Raw genomic sequence first — 22,470 nt, 5'->3', positions numbered from 1 at the left:
AGCTAATTGATTATTACTGTGTAGCTTGGGGCGATTAACATGGAAGTATTGGTTGTCTAACTCAATGGATGGTAAATTCTGCTATCTGTCTTATCAATAAATTAAGTTCTGTCTTGACTTTGGAAAAAGTAATAGCTACCTGGTCTGAATTTCGTATGTATCATTATGATTAACATATCATCATTATGATTATACGTTTCAATGCATGCCAACGGAACTGGAACCATGAGCTCGTTGTCTCCCATGGCTGACGTATGTCTGGAGTGGTGCAGGGCCTAGAGCTGACGGGACAGACTGAGGTATCCATTCAGCGTGGCTAAAGAAAGTGAAAGTGTAGACATTGTCATGCACTCACTCACTGACACACACACACACACACACACACACACACACACACACACACACACACACACACACACACACACACACACACACACACACACACACACACACACACACACACACACACACACACACACACACACACACACACACACACACACACACACACACAGTTCAATGACTAACATCCATTCTCATTTAACAAACAAGAAAGGTGTCAAATTGGGAACTCCGATTAAAAATTCTGTATGTTCAGTTCAGAAACTATAATGGCCTCTTTCTTATGTTAATTATGATTTTATTAATAACTGTCTTATATACGGATATATACCATCTTATATCATAATATGATATAACACATGGCATCTCAACTCATTAGTTCAATAAGTGCTCTCTAATTTCCCCAAATTCCACAGTGGGTAGAGAAAGTCACAGTTGCGCTCGCTCAGACATCTATGGAACTTCTAAAGCCCCAGCTAAAGAAATGTCATCTGTTTTTTTATCGAGTGCCAAGAGCAACACTGGGCTTCTCCCTGGGCCCTGCCACAGGGATCAATTCCCCTCGCTTGATGGAGAAATGGCAAAGTTTGTTGTTATTACTTTGAAGATTCCTGTGGTTTCCTCTTACTGCATTGGGTTTGTCCATGAGGGCCGCTGTGTGCTTTAAAGACAGAGGGGGGAGGGAAGAAGGCAGAAATGTTTTAAGTATTTTTAGTTTCTCACTTCTCCTATTTTTTGCTTCCATTGCGCAAGATGTTGAACAATATGTGATCTGAGTTTTCAACACGGGTCGTCGGAGTGGCACAAGAATGTTGAGCTTAAGCCTAGGCAATAGTTGAGAGAGTAAATGCAAGTCTTCAGCTCCCAGACAAGGTTTAGAAACTGAACCACCTCTATTACAATTCATCCCCCCTCCACCAACGTTCTGTGTAAGATTCTATGCGACTTCCATGGTGAGTTTACTGTGAACACTGAGACTGTAACCGCTTTAAGCTACAGTTTTAACAGTGGCCATGTTGGCTACTTAACAGATACATAACTTTTCTTATTTTCCACCATAATTTACAAATAAATAAATAAAAAATCCTACAATGTGATTTTCTGGATTTTATTTCTAATTTTGTCTGTCATAGTTAAAGTGTACCTATGATGAAAATTACAGGCCTCTCTCATCTTTTTAAGTGGGAGAACTTGCACAATTGGTGGCTGACTAAATACTTTTTTGCCCCACTGCATATTTTTTAAAGCATTCATGATTTGTGTAAATGTAATATACTAACTATTACTCTTGTTAAAAATATGAAATGGTATTACATTTTTGGTGAAGAGAACATTATGGCTTGTTTAGAACTCGAAACTCAAAGTTTAGGACTTGAGACTTGACTACAACTTGCCTGTCTTGACTTGGAACTTGTAAAACAATGACCTGGTCACACCTCTGCTATTTAATCATAGTGTAGGTCTACCAGAGGCCTACCATAAAAAACAACGGAGAAAATTCATCCCATAACATTTTAACATAGAAATAGCAGTTCTATCATTCAGCCTACAGTAGCAGCAAATATGGGGTGTTCAATGTAGGTCTACATTCCATGAGACTTTTGAGGAAAAAAAAACATTAATCTGTTTATCCACTTGTCCTTCAGACAAGGAGGTGACTGAAAATGTTGTGTTCGATGCAAGAAACCACTTTACAAAATGAAATGCATTATCATTCCTATACCATTATTGCAGAGAATCAGACAAATCATGCTACCCCCTGCCTATTGGCAACTTAGCTTATTCAAGCCTGTCTCAATATACAACACTGCACCTTTAAGAAAAAAAAGCTCTTTACCTGACTCACTTTACAAAGATGTCTCCAAATGTACACGTTTTGTGCTCTTGTAAGAAGCAATCACTCCCCAAATTATCTACAACTTGGCTAATAACTCACTAACTAGCAAAGGATAGAAACAAAACAAGTGCATCCACTCAAGACCGCTAAAGCTGTTAACACAGTCCAATTAAGAAAATAATCTCTTGTATAGTTTGTTTTGTTTTTCGGTATGTTGCATTGAAAGTGGCTGATATTGCTTTGATTCAATCACAATTGCCAAAGTAAAGGGAAACGTTGATAGTGTTTACAGGGAAAACTCCAGAACTGTGGGTACCAACCTTTTCTGGGTCAAGACCACGGAGTCAAAATGCAAGCAGAGATCTATCGCTCAGATTTTTTTAACATGACTTAAAAAACATAAGCCTACGCAACATTAACTAATTTAAAACAGAACTGTAGCAATGAGGTTTGAGCAGTAAGCTATAGGTCCAATACATTACCACTGCATACTGGCTTTGCTTTAATTTCACTGCCAATGAATGCATTGTTGTTCAGGCAATTTAAAAAATAGAACTATTTCAAAATTAGCTATATGATCACACCGGTAATAGATCCATTGTTGTATTACTTGTGAGACACAGCTGAGTGAGCATACATTTAAATAATTAACCTTTTATTTTACTGGGCTGATGGTGCCTGCATCTGATGGTCAGTCTTAGCAGAGGGAGAGAACAGCTGACTGAGGGTCCGCCTATCAATATCACTCCGCTCTCCCTTTCCTTCACTGACCAAAAAAGGACATGGACTTCCAGCTGATTGTGTAATTTGAGTCGCACTTCCTTATTTCTGCCTCATGGACAATTTAATGTTGTTACTCCTGAGAACAGAGAAAGTGAAATATTCCTCCATATTAAAAAAAAGACCCAAGCCACTAATAATAACAACAACGCAAGCCTTACACTTTCATACCATTCATTACTGCTGGGGTGCTTGTTGCAGCGCTGAGTGGAAATACAACACGCATTTTACGGCTTATGAAAGTGTTGAATACAAAGTGTTGGCAGTGCCGAGTTAGAACTTAAACATGAACTCGTTCATAAAAACAGCATCTCTTTGCTGTATTCGTTGACAGTCTCACTCCTAGTCATGGTTTTAAACGTTTTGAAATCTCACAGTATCATCTTTGGTGTAGCTTTCTTTTATGCCTGCTACAGTAAGGCAGACATGGTGATCTATGCCATCCGATTGGCCAGGGGTAAGCCTATAGCACACTTGATTTGCTCTCTGGGCTCACCGGGAAGGCAGTTTGTACTTTCAGACACATGAAATGGTTCAAAATGGCAACAGTTTGTCTCCCCGGAGTGCAGAGCAGCTGAATCAGGGGCACATACCACCAACAGTTTTTTACAGAATGTTTGTCGAGATCGACTGATTTGTGACCACTGCTCCAGAAAGTCTAGTGAAGTTCAATCTCGTGCTTCTCTCTGTGGGCTGATATTTCTCTGTGGCAGTCCCGGGGGAGCTGCATGGCAGTTTCTGGGCAACTGCGCGCACACACACACACGCAGTTTAGAGGGAACATTGCCCTCCACCAATCTTGCCGCATCAACTCTAGCAGCAGACGGCAAGTGATGGAATCCAAGTCACTGCACCGATGTGTCAAACTGGGTTTGACACAGACTGGACACTACAAGACTGTGTTAGCTCACTGAGCCAAAGTCTTACTGTTAGCGCTAGGAGCTAACGCAAGTCTTAGGTCTCAGGCAATCAATCATGAAGCAAAAACCTCCACACGCACACACATAAAAGACACATACCCATTGCACCTCCGCTGCGTCCTCCACCTTGGGCAGCATCAGGGCTGGAGGCAGGACCTCGGCCTGCAGGATGACCTGTAGGTCAGCATTGGCCAGGCCGCTGGACACTGAGTTGACCCTCACACACTTCTCTGTCCTGCCTAGGTCCAGCTCTGCCAGCATCCTGGGGATGGTCTCCCTTGCCTCTGTCTTGAAAAGGAGACAAAACAAAGAAAATAGTCCATTATTACATAGAAGGATGGCGGACGCAGGGGGAAAGAGAGAGAGAGAGACAGAGAGAGTAATATGGATGAAGGAGAGAGTAGGAGAGATTGAGAAAGAGGGAGAGAGAGAGGCAGAGAGAGAGAGAAAAATAAAGAGTGTAGCTGTCAGCTTTGCACCAGTCCAGCGTTAAGGGAATACTGCAAGATTTGGAGATTTAGGTCGTTTATCTACTTACCCAGAGTCGGAACTCATGGATATCATTTGTATGTCTCGGCGTGCAGTTTGGAGATTATTGAAGATAACAAGCATTATAGCGCAATTGCTGGAAGTCTCCCAGTACAGTATCCAGGTCCTCTCACATGCAGGTGAATAGACCTAACCAGGGGTTGGAACAAAAATGTTTTTCCATTTGTTTTGTTCTGAACAGAACAATATATTTTTTTGTTCCATTCCACTGTTCCGACCAGCAAAATAAAGCTCTGAACCAGTTTGAACACCAAAAAAGTACTGGTTTATATTGTTTTTTTTTCTGTTACTTTTTAAACCTCTGAAATCTTATTTTGTTTTACATTTAGCTTGACATTAAACTACAATCATGCAGTGCAGATAGAGCAGCTTGCTATGGAGTGGGCAAGCTATAGCGCAATGAGTTGTTAAACATGCGTGATGGAAAAACAAGTGTAGGGCGTGAGATGTAAATTACATTTTGTGGGTGGGGCGAGAGCGAGAAGGAAGAGGCTTGGCTTGAAGCTCTGGGCATCTTGTGATGACATATATTATCTGAATTAGGCCTGAATGGAGGAACGCTGAATGTCTTTGAACTTCAGAATTGGCTTAACGTTGGACCAGAGAAGCTCGCAAGCTAAGAACCTTGTGTGTGCAGAGTGGGACCAGAATTAAAAATGTCTTACCAAAAATTCAACGTGAAATGTGATAACTACAGTATTCCTAGTGTCCCCAGTATCCCTAACTAGCATTGAAAAAGTTAAACCATTATTCTCCAATTAAAAATCTCTCTCCCTATCTTCTGAATCACGCTTGTAATGTCAGTAGGCTAGAGCTATGCTTCGGAGTTGGAGGGGCAGGTAGTCTACACACACACACACTGCAAAGATTTTCACCTGGCAGGCAGGCACTGGAAGAAGTTTCTGATTGACAGAGAGAGGGCTTTGCCTAGGCGGTTTATTGTGTTTTTGTGGAACTGGAAAAAGATCCCCAAAATGTAAAAGAACGTTATTAACTGGTTTCCAAGCTTTAAAAATAATGATTCTGTTCCCGGAACAGTATAGATCACTTTCGCTCCTGGTTATGATTCTAATCCTTGAAAAATTTCATTCTTTTCCGGTTTTTGGTTCTGTTGCCTGAACCGGGTCCAACCCCTGCTTCTAATTACTCCAAAATTGGGTGCTTGGTCCTTTATAGTCTTACAAAGCTAAACATAGCAATCAATATATTTTTTATTTCACTGATAATATTAAGATTCTATCCACTTCCTCATTCTTTCCCCATTGTCGCATAGAAATGTATAGGGGATCGCAATGTTGTATCTGTCCCATTATGGTGTCTGTGAGCGCACGGGTAGATACCATGTTGTGATGACCAAATTACCTACCACCAAGGTTTGGAGGAGTTTGAAAGTCTATTCCCCTGCTAATGAGAGTAGCTAGCTACCGGGAGACTTCCAGCAATTGCGCTACGATGATGATATGCTAATGATAATAATGGTATCCATGAGTTCGTTTTGACTCTGGGTAGATAAAGTAGATAAACCACTTAAATTGAGAAATCCTGCAATATCGCTTTAAAGCTTGACCTAAGAGCAGGGTTGGGGATTTTGTGATCAAATCCATGTACTGGATGTGTACCACATTGCTCAGCCTAAAACTACTTATGAAATGGTTTTCTATAGCATTGAATAAGTGAAAGCAGGTATTTTATCAACAGACCACAGATAATAATGGAGGAGTGTTGGGTAAAAACACAAAGATGAATCCTATAATGGCAAGTCGCAATAGACACTCAGATATTTATCAATGTCAGTTCAACCCCATTTCCCAGCATAAAAGCTGTATATGCAGTCTAATCTCGTTCCCAGACACTTCCGCCCCAATGCGCAAAGAGTCTGGTGGACCAACACGGCAAACTTGGCCTTTGTTAGCCAATAGAAAGATCAGGAACATAGGCAATGAAGAGGTTTGATTAATCTGGCCCGGGCAAAGGCAGGGAGGGAGGAGCGCCCTCCTCAAATCGAACAGTAATCTGCTCTGCTCGGTCATGTTGTCAACGAGGCAACATTTTCAATCTAGTTTTCATTGGTAGGGCAGATAGTGTTATCATAAGCAATCACTTTTGCATGGGAAAACAGAATCCTACTCATTACTAAACGTGCTTAATTACGTCTCTTTTGTTTTGAGCCAACTTCACCGTCAGACAGAGCGGGGCACCTGGCTTATGCCAGGGAGGCAGCCCGGTTCATAATCAAATGCAATCAACTTTCAGCCCGTGCAAAAAACGCTTACACCGGCGCCCGGGTGAGATTATTCGAACCCCCTCCCTGGCTTAATCTACCAACCAATCATCTCCCACAACACCTTCCCCCTAGTGTGTATGTGTATTCCATACATGTCTTGCCTCCACTTGGAAACACACCTCACAGTTGTGTGATTTGCTCAACTTAAATGACAAATACTTTACTCAGTAAGGTCACTCCCACTAAGGCCAACTTGAATCATTGATATCCAAACACGAGCCTTGGGATGAGGTTTATGCAGCTTGCATTTCACAAAGATAATACAATAACACAACTAATCTGGGTAAACTGCACTCCGATTTTTATTTGAGACTGTTTTATAGAAAACTCATTGACCATTATCCATTGAACAACATAACAGCTATTGTAAATAGATAGAAAAGGTTTCATAAAGTGTCTGCCTCTATTTTCAGAGTATTACATCAATCTAAAGAAAATGGTGTGAACTCATCAAGAGATATCTGTCTTCCAAAAGAGGGTTGTGACACTTACGCAACAAGGTACAGCTCACTCTTCATAAATTAGGGTTCAAAGGTTTTCCTGGTGAAGTCAAGTGATCAGGAAAACTCAGGACCCTAATGATAAGACTGCACAGCTCAGCACACATTGACAGCCTCTCCAGTCCCTTATGAAGTCCCCAAACAAGCAGAGCCATTGTGAAGGGAGGATAAGGAAGAGAGGGAGGAGGGAGGAGAAATGAAAGAGAAATCACCAGTCCCTACACCTATCTGTGACACAGTAGCCTGCAGATTCAAACCAGATGGAGTGAGGGAGAGACGGATGGATGGAGGGGGGCAGAGTTGGAAGGCTTTCTGGGAGAAATGTGTTGTAAAATAAGCAACATGAGGAAATGATGGCTTAGGACTTGTCAGGTCAGAGGCGGGGGACTGTGTGTGTGTGTGTGCTTGTGTAGATAAGAGGTGGTCATTAGCTAGCCTTCTGTGCCTGTCAGATAGAGTGATGACCCTGGTCAATAGACAGATGAAAAGAAGAAGGGGTTATGAGGGGAGAGAGAAACTTGAATGAGCACCTTAGGCCAGGTCAACCTGGTTTCAGAAACTGTACATACATGCTGACATACAAACACACACTCAAGCACAAAGCCCGTTCGAACCCCACACCAACTATGGGCACTCTTCGGTAGAGTATTGTATAGGACTGTGGGTTCCTAATGGTGTGCACGGATCTGTGTCTCCGTTTGACCTCTGCTGACCTGCTACTCTACCCACTTCATTATGAGATGTTCAATCAGAAGGGCCTACTCGCTATCTCTACTTGTCTGACGTCACACACACACACACACACACACACACACACACACACACACACACACACACACACACACACACACACACACACACACACACACACACACACACTTCTTCTCAGTGTGTGCGTGGACACCGGTGCGGTCGGTCTGTGTGTGTGAGAGACTGTGACTAAGGCATATTCCAGCCTAAGACAGAGATCACAGGGCACCCATTCTCAACTGATGAAATAATCCATTATGTCTCAGCTTAGACGGCAGAATACAGGCAGACGTCCCCTCAAACAGAGACCAGATGACTCCTAGGAAATCAGTGCAAACTTTAAAAAATACACTTTGCTCAATAATTTCATTAACTTAACAATTCATATTAAAAAGTGATGATGATACTCAGAACTGCGTGTACACAGTTCTAGTCTCAAACACACACACACACACACACACACACACACACACACACACACACACACACACACACACACACACACACACACACACGCACACACGCACGCGCACGCACACAGAGCGAGAGAGTCAGTGAGAGACTTGCACATGCAGACAAACGCACACAGAGAAACGAAGTACGAGTCAAATATTTTATATTTGTGATTCTTCAAAGTAGCAACCCTTTCCCTTGATTACAGCTTTGCACACTCATTCTTTCAACCACCTTCACCTGGAATGCTTTTCCAACACTCTTAAAAGAGTTCCCACATATGCTGAGCACTTGATGGCTGCTTTTCCTTCACTCTGAGATCCAACTCATCCCAAACCATCTCAATTGGGTTGAAGTCGGGTGATTGTGGAGGCCAGGTCATCTGACAGATCACTCTCCTTCTTGGTCAAATAGCCCTTACACAGCCTGGAGGTGTGTTGGGTCATTGTCCTGTTGAAAAACAAATGATGATAGTGAGACTAAGCTCAAACCAGATGGGATGGCGTATCGCTGCAGAATGCTGCGGTGTGCCTTGAATTCTAGATAAATCACTGACAGTGTCACTAGCAAAGCACCCACACACCTCCTCCATGCTTCATGGTGGGAACCACACATGCGGAGTACATCCGTTCACCTACTCTGCGTCTCACAAAGACATGGCGGTTGGAACCAAATATCTCAAAATTGAACTCATCAGACCAAAGGACAGATTTCCACCGGTCTAATGTCCATTGCTCATGTTTCTAAGTCCAAGCAATACTCTTCTTATTATCGGTGTCCTTCAGTAGTGATTTCTTTGCAGCAAATCTCCTCAGAACAGTTGATGTTGAGATGTGTCTGATACTTTAACCCTGTGAAGCATTTATTCGGGTTTCAATTTCTGGGCTGGGAACTTATGCTCTGCAGCAGAGGTAACTCTGGGTCTTCCTTTCCTGTGGTGTTCCTCATGAGAGCCAGTTTCATCATAGCGCTTGATTGTTTTTGCGACTGCACTGGAGAAACTTTCAAAGCTCTTGAAATGTACCGGATTGACTGACCTTCATGTCTTAAAGTAATGTTGGACTGTCGTTTCTCTTTGCTTATTTGAGCTGTTCTTGCCATAATATGGACTAGCTCTTTTACCAAATAGGGCTATCTTCTGTATACCACCCCTACCTTGTCACAACAGAACTGATTGGCTCAAATGCATTAAGAAGGAAAGATATTCAACATATTCCACCTACTAATTGAAATTCATTCCAGGTGACTACCTCATGAAGCTGGTTGAGAGAATGCCAAGAGAGTGTGCAAAGCTGTCATCAAGACAAAGGATGGCTATTTTGAAGAATATCAAATATAAAATCTATTTTGATTTGTTTAAACACTTTTTACTTCCTGATTCCAAGTGTTATTTGATAGTGTTGAGGTCTTCACTATTATTCTACAATGTAGAAAATAGTAAAAAATAAAGAAAACCCCTGGAACCCTTGTCTAAACTTTTGACACAGTGATGCATAGACACTCCTGACCAAACAAAATGAATAGCCACTGGTAAATCAGTTCATCATCAGAAAGCCTCGTTTATAACATTCTCTGATAAAACGCAGACAGGAGATGGGTGAGAGTCTCCAGTGGCCAAGTTCAAGGCTGATATACTGCCGGGCGGTGTGGATAAAACCACTTTCATGTAACAAGAGACGCAGACGGTCTTTCTTTGCTGTATTTTTGTGGCTTTGAGACGGTGCATTACTTCTGAAACAGAGACGCTTGGCTGGCAGGCAAAAGGAGCTCAGTGGACACACAGGAACCCCCCCCCACACACACACCCACCTTACATACCCCCCACACGCCTCTCCTCCATTCCTTTTCCCTCTTTCTTTCTTTCTTGCAAATTGACAGAGGGAACATTCCTGTGGACATGTCCTCTTCTGTGAGCGCCGGTACTCTGAGCTTGAATAAAGCACTTTGAAACGGGACATCTTTTATATTAATGGACGGCCATCCTACAAGTTTCTTCAAAGACCCCTCCCCAATCGCATAGCCTCCCACCGGGTGCTGGCCCCAAAACTCCAGCTCTCACTCCTCTTTTGAGTCCCTCCATCATCCTCATCATTAGAGGCTGACACACGCAGGCAGGCCGGAGACACACACTCGCACACTAAACCAGATTAGCTTTTTAAGTGTATAACACCTGACCTTTCTATGCGAGAGGGCATCTCTTTAACACACACACACAGAAAGTGTCCTACAGAGTGGTATGTACGCTACACCGTATGGATGAATATCGCTTTACACACATCACACAAGCCTGAAGACAGACATGCAACTGTTCAGGGAAGTCAGGAACCAATACACGCAGTCAGTCAGGAAAGCTAAGGCCAGCTTCTTCAGGCAGAAGTTTGCATCCTGTAGCTCCAACTCCAAAAAGTTCTGGGATACTGTGAAGTCCATGGAGAACAAGAGCACCTCCTCCCAGCTGCCCACTGCACTGAGGCTAGGTAACACGGTCACCACCGATAAATCCATGATTATCGAAAACTTCAACAAGCATTTCTCAACGGCTGGCCATGCCTTCCACCTGGCTACTCCAACCTCGGCCAACAGCTCCGCCCCCCCCCCCCCCAGCTCCTCGCCCAAGCCATTCCAGGATCTCCTTTACCCAAATCCAGATAGCAGATGTTCTGAAAGAGCTGCAAAACCTGGACCCGTACAAATCAGCTGGGCTTGACAATCTGGACCCTCTATTTCTGAAACTATCCGCCGCCATTGTCGCAACCCCTATTACCAGCCTGTTCAACCTCTCTTTCATATCGTCTGAGATCCCCAAGGATTGGAAAGCTGCCGCAGTCATCCCCCTCTTCAAAGGGGGAGACACCCTGGACCCAAACTGTTACAGACCTATATCCATCCTGCCCTGCCTATCTAAGGTCTTCGAAAGCCAAGTCAACAAACAGGTCACTGACCATCTCGAATCCCACCGTACCTTCTCCACTGTGCAATCTGGTTTCCGAGCCGGTCACGGGTGCATCTCAGCCACACTCAAGGTACTAAACGATATCATAACCGCCATCGATAAAAGACAGTACTGTGCAGCCGTCTTCATCGACCTTGCCAAGGCTTTCGACTCTGTCAATCACCATATTCTTATCGGCAGACTCAGTAGACTCGGTTTTTCGGATGACTGCCTTGCCTGGTTCAACAATTACTTTGCAGACAGAGTTCAGTGTGTCAAATCGGAGGGCATGCTGTCCAGTCCTCTGGCAGTCTCTATGGGGGTGCCACAGGGTTCAATTCTCGGGCCGACTCTTTTCTCTGTATATATCAATGATGTTGCTCTTGCTGCGGGCGATTCCCTGATCCACCTCTACGCAGACGACACCATTCTATATACTTCCAGCCCGTCCTTGGACACTGTGCTATCTAACCTCCAAACGAGCTTCAATGCCATACAACACTCCTTCCGTGGCCTCCAACTGCTCTTAAACGCTAGTAAAACCAAATGCATGCTTTTCAACCGATCGCTGCCTGCACCCGCATGCCCAACGAGCATCACCACCCTGGATGGTTCCGACCTTGAATACGTGGACATCTATAAGTACCTAGGTGTCTGGCTAGACTGTAAACTCTCCTTCCAGACTCATATCAAACATCTCCAATCGAAAATCAAATCAAGAGTTGGCTTTCTATTCCGCAACAAAGCCTCCTCCACTCACGCCGCCAAACTTACCCTAGTAAAACTGACTATCCTACCGATCCTCGACTTCGGCGATGTCATCTACAAAATTGCTTCCAACACTCTACTCAGCAAACTGGATGCAGTTTATCACAGTGCCATCCGTTTTGTCACTAAAGCACCTTATACCACCCACCACTGCGACTTGTATGCTCTAGTCGGCTGGCCCTCGCTACATATTCGTCGCCAGACCCACTGGCTCCAGGTCATCTACAAGTCCATGCTAGGTAAAGCTCCGCCTTATCTCAGTTCAATGGTCACGATGGCAACACCCATCCGTAGCACGCGCTCCAGCAGGTGTATCTCACTGATCATCCCTAAAGCCAACACCTAATTTGGCCGCCTTTCGTTCCAGTACTCTGCTGCCTGTGACTGGAGTGAATTGCAAAAATCCCTGAAATTGGAGACTTTTATCTCCCTCACCAACTTCAAACATGTGCTATCTGAGCAGCTAACCGATCGCTGCAGCTGTACATAGTCTATTGGTAAATAGCCCACCCATTTTCACCTACCTCATCCCCATACTGTTTTTATATATTTACTTGTCTGCGCTTTTGCACACCAGTATCTCTACCTGTACATGACCATCTGATCATTTATCACTCCAGTGTTAATCTGCAAAATTGTAATTATTCGCCTACCTCCTCATGCCTTTTGCACACAATGTATATAGACTCCCCTTTTTTCTACTGTGTTATTGACTTGTTAATTGTTTACTCCATGTGTAACTCTGTGTTGTCTGTTCACACTGCTATGCTTTATCTTGGCCAGGTCGCAGTTGCAAATGAGAACTTGTTCTCAACTAGCCTACCTGGTTAAATAAAGGTGAAATAAAAAATACAAAAAATAAATGCATGCCCTGCATTCTTCACCTCCTATGCTGCATCAGTCTCTACTGTATACAGTATATTTTACTTTATCACTCAATATAAAATTGATCTCAATACATTGTTTGTTATAGACTGAAAACAGGGTTGAGTTGGGAGTTGGTGCAAACATTCTGAAAATATGATTATGTTTGAGATATCTGGCAATTGTAATATTAAATCAGCTCTACACTGTTGCAAGAAGATTGAAAAAGGGGGCAACTGGCATAAATGTTGTTCTCTCATGAACACTTATATTATATTTTGTTAGAGTAACAGGCAATGAAGAAATGTCTGAAAATAGAATTCTAAATACTACTTTCTAAAATGAATGGATTCACATACAAGGCATGAACTTAACTTAAAAGCATTATTCTAACCATGCCCCAAAAGCCTGTGGGGTGGGGGAAAGAAAGAAAATCTCAACACAGTAATTCAGGAACAAATAAGAGTAATATCAATGAATCTTAGGCCCTTTTGTAGGCATCTAATATGTTAGGATACAAACCTGAGTTATTGACCAATAGTATTTCTGTAAAGTTAACCTCCAATCAGATATCAGACCTACATGATGTAACCACTGCTTCTCAGAGGCGTGACAATGGGAATTGGCAAAACCAACACAGAGAATGCTGAATTCATAAGACAACAGAGTAAATTCTTGTATACAGTTGATAAGAAGAATCATTTCGGGGCTGACCTACGTACACAGGCATCTGCAAGTATAGAGAGCTACTGTAGTTGCTGTATTGTGTGTCTGTACAAATGTGTTTATGTGTATGAAGTTGAAAGTGTGTGTGTGTGTGTGCACTTGTGTGTGAACAAAGCCACAAGTCATCACGTACATCATAATTCTTTTTCTCCTGAGGCCTGGCATTTTGTGTCCTGCTGTGATGACCCGCAATGCCATTTAAAATGAGTTCAGGTGAAGGACAGCCTGCCTTTGTGTGTGTGTGTGTGTGTGTGTGTGTGTGTGTGCCTTCGTTAAGTATTCAGATCCCTTGATTTTTTTCCCACTTTACAGCCTTATTCTAAAATTGATTAAAAAAAAAATGTCAGCAATCTACACACAATACCCCATAATGACAAGACGAAAACAGGTTTTTAGAATTGTTTGCAAATGTATTAAAAATACTATTCAGTATTCAGACCCTTTGCTATGAGACTCGAAGTTGAGCTCTGGTGCATCCTGTTTCAATTGATCATCTGATGTTTCTACAACGTCTACAACAATCAAACAAGCTAAGCGTCAGTATAGAGACAAAGTAGAGTCGCAATTCAACGGCCCAGACAAGAGAGGTATGTGTCAGGGTCTACAATCAATCACGGACTACAAAAAGAAAACCAGCCCCGTCGCTCGTTTTGAGGACAATAAAGTGCCAACGACACGGTCTGCTACCAAAACCTGCTGGCTCTCCTTCACCGCAGCCAACGTGAGTAAAGCATTTAAACGTGTTAACCCTCGCAAGGCTGCCAGCCCAGACGGCATCCCAAGCCGCGTCTTCAGAGCATGCGCAGACCAGCTGGCTGGTGTGTTTACGGACATATTCAATCAATCCTCATCCCAGTCTGCTGTTCCCACATGCTTCAAGAGGGCCACCATTGTTCCAGTTCCCAAGAAAGCAAAGTTAACAGAGCTAAATGACTACTGCCACGTAGCACTCACCTCTGTCATCATTAAGTGCTTTGAGAGACTAGTTAAGGATCATATCACCTCCACCCTACCTGACACACTAGACCCACTCCAATTTGCTTACCGCCCCAATAGGTCCACAGACGACGCAATCACACTGCCCTAACCCATCTGGACAAGAGGAATACCTATGTAAGATTGCTGTTCATCGACTACAGCTCAGCATTTAACACCATAGTACCCTCCAAACTCGTCATTAAGCTCTGGGTCTCGACCATGCCCTGTGCAACTGGGTCCTGGACTTCATGACGGGCCGTCCCCAGGTGGGGAGGGTAGGAAACAACATCTCCACACCACTGATCCTCAACACTGGGGCCCCACAAGGGTGCGTTCTCAGCCCTCTCCTGTACTCCCTGTGCGTGGCCATGCACAGGGAGTGACTGCGTGGCCATGCACACCTCCAACTCAATCATTAAGTTTGCAGACAACACCACAGTGGTAAGCTTGATTACCAACAACGACGAGACGGCATATTGGGAGGAGGTGGGGACCCTCGGAGTGTGGTGTCTGGAAAATAACCTCACACTCAACGTCAACAAAACAAAGGAGATGATCGTGGACTCCAGTAAACAGCGGAGGTAGCACCACCCTATCCACATACAGTGGGGCCAAAGTAACAAAGCCTACCATCAGTAAAACACTACGCCGCCAGGGACTCAAATCCTGCAGTGCCAGACGTGTCCCCCTGCTTAAGCCAGAAGAAGATTGGGAGAATGTTATATGGTCAGATGAAACCAAAATAGAACTTTTTGGAAAAATTCAACTCGTCGTGTTTGGAGGACAAAGAATGCTGAGTTGCATCCAAAGGACACCATACCTACTGTGAAGCATGGGGGTGGAAACATCATGCTTTGGGGCTGTTTTTCTGCAAAGGGACCAGGACGACTGATCAGTGTAAAGGAAAGAATGAATGGGGCCATGCATCGTGAGATTTTGAGTGAAAACCTCCTTCCATCAGCAAGGGCATTGAAGATGAAACGTGGCTGGGTCTTTCAGCATGACAATGATCCCAAACACACCGCCCAGGAAACGAAGGAGTGGCTTCGTAAGAAGCATTTCAAGGTCCTGGAGTGGCCTAGCCAGTCTCCAGATCTCAACCCCATAGAAAATCTTTGGAGGGAGTTGAAAGTCCGTGTTGCCCAGCAACAGCCCCAAAACATCACTGCTCTGGAAGAGATCTGCATGGCGGAATGGGCCAAAATACCAGCAACAGTGTGTGAAAACCTTGTGAAGACTTACAGAAATGTTTGACCTCTGTCATTGCTAACAAAGGGTATATAACAAAGTATTGAGATAAACTTTTGTTATTGACCAAATACTTATTTTCCACCATAATTTGCAAATAAATTCATTAAAAATCATACAATGTGATTTTCTGGATTTTTTTTTCTCATTTTGCCTGTCATCGTTGAAGTGTACCTATGATGAAAATTACAGGCCTCTCTCATCTTTTTAAGTGGGAGAACTTGCACAATTGGTGGCTGACTAAATACTTTTTTCCCCAATGTATTTTTATCTTATTAATTCCTTTACAATTGTGTGTATAAGTGGTTGTTAGATTACTTGTTAGATATTACTGCATGGTCAGAACTAGAAGCACCAGCATTTCGCTACACTCGCATTGACATCTGCTAACCATGTGTATGTGACAAATACAATGTTAATTGATTTGATCTTTATTGGAGTCCACCTATGCTAAATTCAATTGATTGTACATGATTTGCAAAGGCATACACCTGTCTATATAAGGTTCTACAGTTGATAGTGCATGTCAGAGAAAAAACAAGCCATGAGGTCAAAGGAATTGCCCATAGAGCTCAGAATTTCCCACAGAGGCTCAGAGGCACAGATCTGGGGAAGGGTATCAAAACATTTCTACAGCATTGAAGGTCCCCAAGAACACAGTGGCCTTCATCATTCTTAAATGGAAGAAGTTTGGAACCACCAAGACTCTTCCTAGAGCTGCCCACCGGGTCAAACTGAGCAATCGGGGGAGAAGGGCCTTGGTCAGGGAGGTGACCAAGAACCCGATGGTCACTCTGACAGAACTCTACAATACTTCTGTGGAGATGGGAGAACCTTCCAGAAAGACAACCATCTCTGCAAAACTCCACCAATCAGGCCTTTATGGTAGAGCCGTCAAAGGTGCTTCAATAAAGTACTGAATACTTACAGTACCAGTCAAATTTTGGACACAGCTAATTCAAAGTTTTTTCTTTATTGTTACTATTTCCTACTTTATAGAATAATAGTGGAGACAGCAAAACTGTGATATAACACGTGTGGAATCATGTAGTAATCCACAAAGTGTTAAACATATTAAACAAAACAGCCTTTTGCCTTGATGACAGCTTTGCACACTCTTGGCATTCTTTCAACCAGCTTCATGAGGTAGTCAACTAGGATGCTTTTCCAACAATCTTAAAGGAGTTGCTGAGCATGTGTTGGCTGCTTTTCCTTCACTCTGTGGTCTAACTCATCCCAAACCATCTCAATTGGGTTGAGCTCGGGTGATTGTGGAGGCCAGGTCATCTGTTTCAGCACTCAATCATTCTCCTTCTTGGTCAAATAGCCCTTACACAGCCTGGAGGTGTGTTGGGTCATTGTCCTGTTGAAAAACAAATAATAGTCCCACTAAGCACAAACCAGATGGGATGGCGTATCGCTGCAGAATGCTGTGGTGGCCATGCTGGTTAAGTGTGCTTGAATTCTAAATAAATCACTGACAGTGTCACCAGCAAAGCACCCCCACACCTACACACCTCCTCCTGAGAACCACACATGTAGAGATCATCTGCTCCCCTACTCTGCGTCTCACAAAGACAAACCAAAAATCTCAAATCTGGACACATCAGACTAAAAGACAGATTTCCACCGGTCTAATGTCCATTGCTCGTGTTTCTTGACACAAGCAAGTCTCTTATTCTTATTGGTGTCTTTTAGTAGTGGTTTCTTTGCAGCAATCCGACCATGAAGGTCTGATTCACGCAGTCTCTTCTGAACAATTGATGTTGAGTGGCGTCTGTTACTTGAAGCATTTATTTGGGCTGCAATCTGAGGTGCAGTTCTGTATTTATTACGGATCCCAATTACTCTTCCTGGGGTCCAGCAAATTTAAGGCAGTTAATACAATTTTAAAATGGACTATTTCTGGCTGGTAACTCTAATGAACTTATCCTCTGCAGCAGAGGTAACTCTGGGTCTTCCATTCCTGTGGCAGTCCTCATGAGAGTCAGTTTCATCATAGCACTTGATGGTTTTTGCGATTAGGATTTTCGGATTGACTGACCATGTCTTAAAGTAATGATGGGATTGTCGTTTCTCTTTGCTTATTTGAGCTGCTCTTGCCATAATATGGACTTGCTCTTTTACCAAATAGGGCTATCTTCTGTATACCCCCCCTACCTTGTCACAACACAACTGACTGCCTCAAATGCATTAAGGAAATAAATGGGGGAAGGCAGAATCCATCCGTTCATCTCTGTTACACTCATCTTTTCTCTTTTCCCTTCTCCGGCCATCCCTCCTCCTCTCTCCCTGCATCCCATAACATACGTAGCGGATGGTGATGTAGGAGGGAAAAAGGGAAGGGAGAATCGATCCATCCTTCCTCTCTTTTTCCAACTCCATCCCTCCCTTCATTCCCTAGCACACATGGCGGTGTGGGGGAGTGAGAATACATCCCTCCCTTTTTCTCCTTTTTTCTTCCTTCCTTCCTTCCATCCCTCTCTCTCTCCCTCTGTTCAAAAGCACATGTAGTGCAGGGCTGTGGGTCAGCCAGGGAAAACAAAGGGAGTGTAACAGGATAATGAGAGAGGGAGAGAGGACCTCTATGTTCTCTCAGTTCTCTCTTCCTCAGCGTTTTATGATCCCTCTCTCCTTCTCTGAACCCCTAGCCTCAACCCACAGCATCTGGAGCATGTGTGTGTGCACAACGTGTGTGTGAGTCTGTCCCAAGAGGTGAGGGCCAGAGAGGGATGCTAGGAGTACTCAGTATTGTATCACACACAGTGTGCTGAAGAATTACCCCGCACACTATGAGGAAACCCCCATCTAATACCATTCCAGAAGAACAATCCAAGCCATAGACAATCATTCAATTGTCTGCACCTTCCACTAATTCTTAGCCCCCACCCACCCATGGACCACACCCCACACATGACTGTGGCAGGACGCCTGCCGCTTAACCCACACACTGATAGGACTAACACACACACAAGCATACATGACATGCAAGAAAGCACACACAGGTCTGTGACAGGCAGATTGGTTTGGCAAAGACAGGGTGTGTATGATCTCGTTGGGGCAGGATCTATTTTCTGGGTGAGTGGCTCAGATTATTTTGTGATTCTTGGCAGGGAGTTTCTCGCAACTCTACTAGGCTCACTGAAGAGATCAGGGGCACACATATACACAGATATCAGTGCATGCACAAACACACAGCCGCAGACAAGGGCACGCACACACAGGGACAGAGACAGGGACAGAGACAGAGACAGAGACAGGGACAGAGACAGAGACAGAGACAGAGACAGAGACAGAGACAGAGACAGAGACAGAGACAGAGACAGAGACAGAGACACACACACACACACACACACACACACACACACACACACACACACACACACACACACACACACACACACACACACACACACACACACACACACACACACACACACACACACACACACACACACAGGATTGATCCCCAAGTGTCCCATCTGTCAAATAAATATTATTTTGACAATTTTTACTTTTAGAATAAATGTCTCAAACTTCCTCTCTTGACTAACAATATGTGCATTCAAATGAAGTCCTTATTGGATGACAATTGGCTGCATCATTTATGTTAAACTGAAAACTTTGATGTGCGGACAACAAATAACACTTGTAAATTAATTCTGAGAAGAAAAAATATATGACCTAATATCCACGTGCAATCCATAGCAATGGAACAACTACGTAAGGCACTTCAGAATGAATTAACCAAACTACAGTGCCTTGCGAAAGTATTCGGCCACCTTGAACTTTGCGACCTTTTGCCACATTTCAGGCTTCAAACATAAAGATATAAAACTGTATTTTTTGTGAAGAATCAACAACAAGTGGGACACAATCATGAAGTGGAACGACATTTATTGGATATTTCAAACTTTTTTAACAAATCAAAAACTGAAAAATTGGGCGTGCAAAATTATTCAGCCCCTTTACTTTCAGTGCAGCAAACTCTCTCCAGAAGTTCAGTGGGGATCTCTGAATGATCCAATGTTGACCTAAATGACTAATGATGATAAATACAATCCACCTGTGTGTAATCAAGTCTCTGTTTAAATGCACCTGCACTGTGATAGTCTCAGAGGTCCGTTAAAAGCGCAGAAAGCATCATGAAGAACAAGGAACACACCAGGCAGGTCCGAGATACTGTTGTGAAGAAGTTTAAAGCCGGATTTGGATACAAAAAGATTTCCCAAGCTTTAAACATCCCAAGGAGCACTGTGCAAGCGATAATATTGAAATGGAAGGAGTATCAGACCACTGCAAATCTACCAAGACCTGGCCGTCCCTCGAAACTTTCAGCTCATACAAGGAGAAGACTGATCAAAGATGCAGCCAAGAGGCCCATGATCACTCTGGATGAACTGCAGAGATCTACAGCTGAGGTGGGAGACTCTGTCCATAGGACAACAATCAGTCGTATATTGCACAAATCTGGCCTTTATGGAAGAGTGGCAAGAAGAAAGCCATTTCTTAAAGATATCCATAAAAAGTGTCGTTTAAAGTTTGCCACAAGCCACCTGGGAGACACACCAAACATGTGGAAGAAGGTTCTCTGGTCAGATGAAACCAAAATTGAACTTTTTGGCAACAATGCAAAACGTTATGTTTGGTGTAAAAGCAACACAGCTCATCACCCTGAACACACCATACCCACTGTCAAACATGATGGAGTCTGCAAAAGACCTGAGACTGGGACGGAGATTTGTCTTCCAACAAGACAATGATCCATAACATAAAGCAAAATCTACAATGGAATGGTTCAAAAATAAACATATCCAGGTGTTAGAATGGCCAAGTCAAAGTCCAGACCTGAATCCAATCGAGAATCTGTGGAAAGAACTGAAAACTGCTGTTCACAAATGCTCTCCATCCAACCTCACTGTGCTCGAGCTGTTTTGCAAGGAGGAATGGGAAAAAAATTCAGTCTCTCGATGTGCAAAAGTGATAGAGACATACCCCAAGCGACTTACAGCTGTAATCGCAGCAAACTTACAGCTGTAATCGCTACAAAGTATTAACTTAAGGGGGCTGAATAATTTTGCACGCCCAATTTTTCAGTTTTTGATTTGTTAAAAAAGTTTGTCGTTCCACTTCATGATTGTGTCCCACTTGTTGTTGATTCTTCACAAAAAATACAGTTTTATATCTTTATGTTTGAAGCCTGAAATGTGGCAAAAGTTCGCAAAGTTCAAGGGGGCCGAATACTTTCGCAAGGCACTGTATATACGGTACACTGAAGGCAACACTTCTCAATTCCCACTCGCTGCCCCCAGCAGAACTGGAACATAAATAAAATTGACAATAATCAGCTGACACCAAACATTGCATAAAAGACAGTAGCTGTTTTTCTATGTAGCAGATTCAATAATATAGATTAAAGGACAGGGAATTACACCACGCGTTTCCCTACACTATAACATTAACCCATGGTGGGACTAATTGAATGACGCTTGCTGGTGGTAAGCTTGGCACACCTGTATTTGGGGTGTTTTTCCACTCTTCTCTGCAGAGCCACTCCTGCGTAGTGTTAGCTGTGTGCTTAGGGTCATTGTCCTGTTGGAAGGTGAACCTTCGCCCCAGTATGAGGTCCTGAGTGCTCTGGAGCAGGTTTTCATCAAGGATCTCTCTGTAATTTGCTCCGTTCATCTTTTCCTCAACCTGGAATAGTCTCCCAGTCCCTGCCACTGAAAAACATCCCCACAGCATGAAGCTGCCACCACCACGCTTCACTGTAGGGATGGTACCAGTTTTCCTCCAGATGTGGCGCTTGGCATTCAGGCCAAAAAGATGAATCTTGGTTTCATCAGACACGAGAATTTGGTTTCTCATGTTCTGAGAGTCTGGAGCTCTGTCAGAGTGACCATCAGGTTCTTGGTAACTTCCCTGACCAAGGCCCTTCTCCCCCGATTGCTCAGTTTGGCCGGGCGGCCAGCTTTAGGAAGGGTCTTGGTGGTTCCAAACTTCTTCCATTTAAGAATGATGGAGGCCAATGTGTTCTTGGGGACCTTCAATGCTGCAAAACATTTTTGGTACCGTTCCCCAGATCTGTGCCTCGACACAATCCTGTCCCAGAGCTATGGACAATTCATTTGACCACATGGCTTGGTTTTTGCTCTGACATGCACTGTCAACTGTGGAACCTTATATAGATAGGTGTGTGCCTTTCCAAATCATGTCCAATCAACTGAATTTACCACAGATGGACTCCAATTCCGAGTCTCATAGCAGAGGGTCTGAATACTTAGTTTATTTTTTATTTTTAATACATTTGCAAACATTTCTAAAAACATGTTTTTACATTGTCATTATGAGATGTTGTGTGTAGATTGCTGAGGATTATTATTTTTTATCCATTTTAGAATAAGGCTGTAACGTAACAAAATGTGGAAAAAGTCAAGGGGTCTGAATACTTTCCGAAGGCACTGTACATATACGCACAAAGGCAGGCTGTCCTTCACCTGAGCTCATTTTAAATGGCATTGCGGGTCGTCACAACAGGA

The 22,470-nt window shown here is 43.4% G+C and overlaps 1 protein-coding gene across 1 annotated transcript in view; it reads right to left on the bottom strand.

Moving 5' to 3' along the window:
* Nucleotides 1-22,470, bottom strand: part of clybl (citrate lyase beta like) — a 131,835-nt gene that overhangs the window by 81,190 nt on the left and 28,175 nt on the right. Inside the window, exon 3 of the mRNA XM_064944874.1 lies at nt 3,979-4,167. Within this exon, the coding sequence (XP_064800946.1) occupies nt 3,979-4,167 (189 nt within the window). The remainder of the gene's footprint in view (nt 1-3,978; nt 4,168-22,470) is intronic.

This window comes from Oncorhynchus masou, chromosome 29 (assembly GCF_036934945.1).
Source record: "Oncorhynchus masou masou isolate Uvic2021 chromosome 29, UVic_Omas_1.1, whole genome shotgun sequence".
Lineage (NCBI taxonomy): Eukaryota > Metazoa > Chordata > Actinopteri > Salmoniformes > Salmonidae > Oncorhynchus > Oncorhynchus masou.
Note: the sequence above shows the minus strand (reverse complement) of the source record. Positions and strands in the feature narration are given on the sequence as shown.